The 6,269-nt window shown below is 32.6% G+C and overlaps 1 protein-coding gene across 1 annotated transcript; it reads right to left on the minus strand.

Annotated features, from left to right (window-relative positions):
• Nucleotides 1–2,701: 2,701 nt before the first annotated feature.
• On the minus strand, nucleotides 2,702–6,269 carry LOC110262337 (F-box protein CPR1-like). Its single transcript, XM_088485307.1, has 3 exons — nucleotides 6,042–6,269; nucleotides 3,309–4,655; nucleotides 2,702–3,100 (listed from the first exon to the last, which is right to left on the minus strand). Exon 2 carries the CDS (start codon nucleotides 4,596–4,598, stop codon nucleotides 3,342–3,344), a length of 1,257 nt encoding a protein of 418 aa, XP_088341433.1. The 5' UTR covers nucleotides 4,599–4,655; nucleotides 6,042–6,269; the 3' UTR covers nucleotides 2,702–3,100; nucleotides 3,309–3,341.

Below are 6,269 nucleotides of genomic sequence, written 5' to 3' on the forward strand. Positions count from 1 at the left end.
TTAGCATGGGTTTCCAATCATCCCAGTACAATGATTTGGGAAGTGCAGCATCAAGATTAATCCATGAATTGCTTCTCAAACAACACAGATCAAAATGGTTTTCGCCGTCTTTACCCTTATATGCTACAACTACTACATAATCATCTTGTGACGCATCATACCCAAAGCCAAATAATTAATGACATTATATTATTTTTAAATTTAATTTTATTTGTTAGATTTTAATAATTGTAAGGGCGGGACGAATAACTGCAAAATAGGTTAGGGTTCAATTTTTTAATTATCCACATATAAAAATGAGACAAATTTTATGCAGGTTATTACAGGGAAGACCGGATCAAGTAGGACAAAAATTCTCCCTTATTTACCCTATTGCCACCCCTTAAATACAAGGAAAAGTTAATAAAAATAAATGCTTAGCTTTTTTTGTTTCAGATTTTTAAGTGTGGACAGTAATAAAGATGAGTTTAACTAAAGAAATTTTTTATTATATTTTTTTATTATATTTTTTAGTATTTTTATTTTCTTTTCTCATGAAATCCTATAAATAGAATACTAAAACTTTAAATAGAAAATATTTTTACCACATAAATCATAAATTTAACCAAATTTTAACGTTGCTCTAAAAGAAAGTGCATTTAAAAAATAATTTTATTTCTCATTGTGAAGTGAAAGTAAGTAACCAAGCACGCTCTGAAGTAGTTGCAAAACATGAGACATTGTTACATATCTTTTTTCATCTTCTTATCAGATTTATTAATACTCAAACTAGAAAAAAGAACGTCGATAATGTTGTAGCCTCCCCTGTTTAAATACACCCATATGACCATATCATAGTTTCGCCACCATCGATATAAAAATACACTGCTACACTTCGCTTGTCCCAGCACAAATATCTCCGAGAAGTTCCTTTTCTTCAAATCAAATTAAAGTAGTTGCACCATTCCACTCAACAATGGAGGTAAACTGGTAATGCAGCTCATTTGACTAACATATTTTGCATTAAGTTCTTATGCCTAAGCATGGATCATAAGCAAAAGTAATAGTAATGCAAGCTCAGATTGGTTCATAACTATAACATGTTATTATACACTATAGCTAGATGGAACCTTAAATTCTAGGTAATGAATCCAAGATTGCTTAATCTTGACACATAAAATCAGTTAGAAAATGACATATTCACAAAACTATTGTCTGAATTAAGCCATCACAGTCATAAAACTTCATGGCCTGCATAGAACACAAAGAAGATGATCCATCATATCATAATGTGATCAAAATTAACACAAATAAAATGTTACTAGGAAGGGGCAACAGATTTTCGACACATATAGCGTGAGTAGTGTACCTAAACAAGCCAGCCATATCAAAAAGAACATAAATCAAAGGGGTGAAATATTAGTAAGGTTGTAAGTTAGGACACTCAATCTTATGATTCAATTTGATGTGATGCTCTTTCTACTTGAGACTTGTGTATAGTATAAGACTAGACCAGCTTTTTTTTTATATGGCACTAAGTAATGTTCCAAGCTGGAATAACCTAATAAGCTATATGAATATTACATCAAAGTAAGTAATTTGAGACTTGCAATGCAAGCAGTGGCGGAGCCACGTTATGAGCAAGGGGGGCAATGGCCCCCCCAAACTAATAAGGTGTATGTATAAGTTTTTGATTTTTTAGTTTAACCTCTTTTTAATTTTTAATTTTTCTTTCTTTTTAACTTATATTTTTCATGTTAGCCCCTCCCAAAATAATTTCTAGCTCCGCCCCTGAATGCAAGCTATCATAACATTTAAGAGAAACAGCAAAAAATGGGAGCTGAGGTATAAGATTAAGTTTTTTGCCTCATAAACTCCAGAACGCCTAAACATTAACCATGCACTTTCGTGCATTTAGCTTTTGAATAAAGTTGGAGTGGTTTGGTGGTTAGCCCACTAGTCCGTTTAAGCAAATGGCGAAGATTTGAATCCAGCCTTGTACAAGTAACAACCTGTTAACTAGCGGCAAATTCTTAAATAGAGTTCAATAGTCCTCAATTTTGTCTTATATGGGTAGAAATTCATACAACAAATTTTATCAGTCACATATTGATTACTTGTATGACATTAAGATAAATCTTATTTCATTGTGAAGTACCTAATAATATTACAAAGGATACACATCAACTAAAAATTATTTAAGGTGTTGCCAAAGCTAACATCTTAACTGAAAGTATACAATCAATAAGAAAAAGTATATTTATGTATAGCACTCAGCACAATAACGAAGCATACCTCACCACAATACTAGATTGTAGGAAGCAAGACAGCTATTAATAATTCCCCTAGCATTTGATACATCAAGTTTCACCATGAATAGTCAAAACTCACATCTGAATGCAACTTGATGCACAATGCATCTTGCTCAGTACTTTTATTGATCACAAAGTAATAAAACAAATCAGGAATAATGTAGGACCTATCCTTTTAAAACGTGTTTAAGTAGTTTCAGTAACACTTCTACTATACATTCCTTAATTAAGCAGTAAGTTTAATATAGGAATTTTCATAACAACAAGAATTAATAACAATCAAATTTAATGTTAGGTGATTTAAATTTTTCATGCTTAGTGGATTGATTTTCATGTTGTTAAGTTTTCCTGAGAATATGATTGGATACTTGCAAGAAACTTCATATGGATTAAGGAATGCCATTGCTCGATAAAACAGAGATAAACAGAAATTTTACAAGAGATTCATTTGACAAATTCACTAGACTCCACACCTAGCATCTCAAGTTTGCAGGAGAAACGTATTATCCCCAAAAGAATCTACAATTAAAACTTCTAGGATTGAATTCATAAGGTTTTGGCATGATAAAAGAAAAGTACATTATGCAATCTGCAAAATAAAGCATCTAAAGTTTTACATAACCAACTAAGAAATAAAACATCTAAAGTTTTGCATAACCAACTAAACTTCATTTGCACTTTTCAAATGTTCTTCTTCCCCATGTGTCAAGCTGTTCACTTGTATGTTGGCTCCTAATTCTCTTTCTTTGTTTGATGCTAACCTTTAGCAACATCAGGTTGTTCAAAATATTCATGGTGAACTTGATGGCCTGCCAAAAAAAAAAAAAAAAGCTAAGGTAAAAGACAAAGTTTTAGACATAAAAATAATCTAAACTTCAAAACTGCACCACAAGCCTGGACTACAGGAAGTAACACAGTGATCAATGATTCCTAAGCATTGATAAATTCAAATTTCAACATCCAGAAACAAAAGTCACATTTGATTGGAACTTGATGCAAAATGCAATGAAAACAAACCGGAATAGCTTCGTGCAAAGCATAGGAGATTGGTTACATGCCGATCTCCTTCTTCATCTTCTTGTTATCCTTATCCTTAATGTCACTAGGGAGTGGTAAGAGACTCTCTGTGTAAACAATATTGAGTTCACGGCAGTGAAGCTGACAACGCAAATTTTTAAAATGCTTGAGCAGGTCTCCTCTGACATTATATATGAAGTACCCTATTTTACCACACGAAGTATAACCTCTTCCAATAATATCCCTATTACTAGATAAGCACAGAGGCCGGAAGTACTTGCAAGGAATCTGATAAAGAGTCCAAGATGAGTGCACTTTATATTCTTTCATCACCCATATGTCAGTGTTACAGCTATCATTATTGCAAGAATACAAGGCTAGGCAGCCTCTGAGTAGGGCAAGACTTGTATAGGAGCCTGACATTTGTTCTGGCGCAGATATAGTTGAAAAAGTCATTTCCATGAGATCAAAGATGATAATAGCATCCCTGTAATCTTTAAGATCCCAAGGCACCCAATGAACAGCGCCATTAAAGAACAACCCACCAGAATGCCAGGAACGAAAACCCAAGATTTGAATACCCAAGTGTTTGGGGACAGCAGCATCATGATTAATCCATGAATTGGTTCTCAAGGAAAAGCAATCCAAATGATATTGTAATTCGCAATCGCACCAAGCTACAAGAAGTAAGTAATCATCCTGTGATGCATCATAACCAAATCCATGCAGATACGCATTGTAGGCAATCCTGCCATAGTCATGGGGCTTACTACGATGAACAATATGAGAGTAGGATATTCTTTTGCTGGATCCAGTGAGTGGGTTCCATACCACAAGAAAATGCGGGTGTCGATGGAAGAGAATAAAGCCTCTGCAGGATCCTACGACGAAAAACTTAGAAGGTGGTTTCTTTTGGAAAGGGGGACACACCTCTTTTTGTGATGCATCATTGTCGTCTAAGTAAACCAACTCCGCAGTAGTGTCGTTTTTCATGAAGAAGCATGCATTGGTGGCAGCGGGAGAGTGGTGAAAATGCAATTCCGCAAAGTCAGGATCAGAAATGAGAGAGCGCCACAGCTTGGAAACGCACCTGAGGCGAGCGAGATGTCTGATCGGCACCCGCAGAAAGATTATGTGAATCAGGTCAAGAGGGAGGATGTCGTGAATGCTCTTGTTCTTGTCATTCTTCTTCTTATTCTCCATGCTAGATTGCTCTTTTGCTTTGTTCACCGTGTGCTTCAGTTTCTTCTTCTTATCCATGCTTGGATTGCTGAGCTTTTCGCAATTCATATGCCAATTCACACAACTCCGGTTCCCGGGACTTGAAATTGCCTTGAAAACCTAAAACTAAAAAGGGAAGGGTTAGTTTTGGATTGGTAATTGAAAAGAAAAAGTTATCTTCTAAATGGTAATAGATCTTCTCTAATTTTTTTAACACTTGAAAGAATAAAGAATGATTTTTTATCTTTAATTTTATAAGTGAGACTAAAATTAAATTTGAGAGAGAGAACAATAAAGGATTAGATTTAACATTGAACACCATCCAATTTATTTTTTACTGGAGAGGATGATCCACTCCCTCTTCTAAATAGGTCCATAAAAAATAGGAAAAGTATAGGGTACCAACATATTATCTGCCAACTTCTGCCAACTCTTATTTATAATTGTGTTTCATGGAAGTGTGTTCGTGGATGTATCTAATAATTAATATATTTTAAATACATATATAAAGAGACACATCTAGAAAATATATCTATAAAGACACTTCTATTAAATAATGGGATATTTTTGTTCAAAAATAATTTTATTAGGTAGGTTTTTGAATTCAAAAATACTACTTAGTCCCAATTTGGATAAACAACTTAATTAAGCTATATTTGAAAAAATAGCTTAAACAATAAATAATTATATTAAAAGTAGCTTATAAATAAGTTATTTTGTGTTTGGATTTTTAGTTCTAAAAATACTTATTTTATATAAATATGATAAAAAGTAGTAGCATTATGAGAGAAGTCATTTTTTTTAACTTTTCTATAAGTTTTTAAATAGCTTCTTAGAAAGCTGCAATTTAATTTTAAAAATTCTACTGAACATTAATACTACTACTTTTTATAAATAAAAAAATCAAAAAAATTACTTTTAAAGTTTTTCAAACGGCCCTTATTCTTTAAAGTTTAACTTTTGCTCCGTCTTTAATTTAATAACATATTATTTTAATTTTTTAATTAATTATGCCTTCTAATTTTAAGAATTTATTATTTAATTAATTTAAATATTTATTTTTATGATATTAGTTGTTCAAAAAATTAGAAAAATTATTTTTTTTATTTTGCTTATATCATATGATTTGTTTACAATTTAAAATTTACAAAATTATTCCAACATTATAAAATTACACAACTAAAATCACAAAATTACACACCAAATAATTGATAGACAACAAAAATCATCAATAAAATTATAAAAACGAACAAATCATTCACAGTTACTAGAACAATAATACTCTCGTATCTAATTTTTGAAAAATTAAAAATAGTACAGTAAAAACACGAACACATTTAATATTAACATGAATAACATGAAAACATAAAAAATTATATCATTATACATTCAGATTACACTAATATTTCAAATTCGAAATCAACAAAATAATAAAAATTAGAGTTTAGCACATCCACATTACATTTATTTTACAAAATTCCCAATCATACATAATTGTGTAAATAGAATTACCTTAGACAAAAAAAATTGATATGATGGAGGAGACCCAGGACAAAAGAGGCGCAAGGGAGCTGCGGGTCGCCAATGGAGCTGCGTGTTGCGGATGGAGAAGTTCTACGCAGGGGGAGGGGGAGGGGGAGCTCGTCGCGAGGGGAGGTACGCGGTGCGGGAGAAGACGAACACAGCGAGGAGGGGAGGGGCTGTAGCTCTGGGTTTTTAGTTTTTACGGAGGAAAAATTT

The sequence above is a fragment of the Arachis ipaensis genome, chromosome B4, assembly GCF_059453495.1.
Source record: "Arachis ipaensis isolate K30076 ecotype BB chromosome B4, ASM5945349v1, whole genome shotgun sequence".
Taxonomy (NCBI): domain Eukaryota; kingdom Viridiplantae; phylum Streptophyta; class Magnoliopsida; order Fabales; family Fabaceae; genus Arachis; species Arachis ipaensis.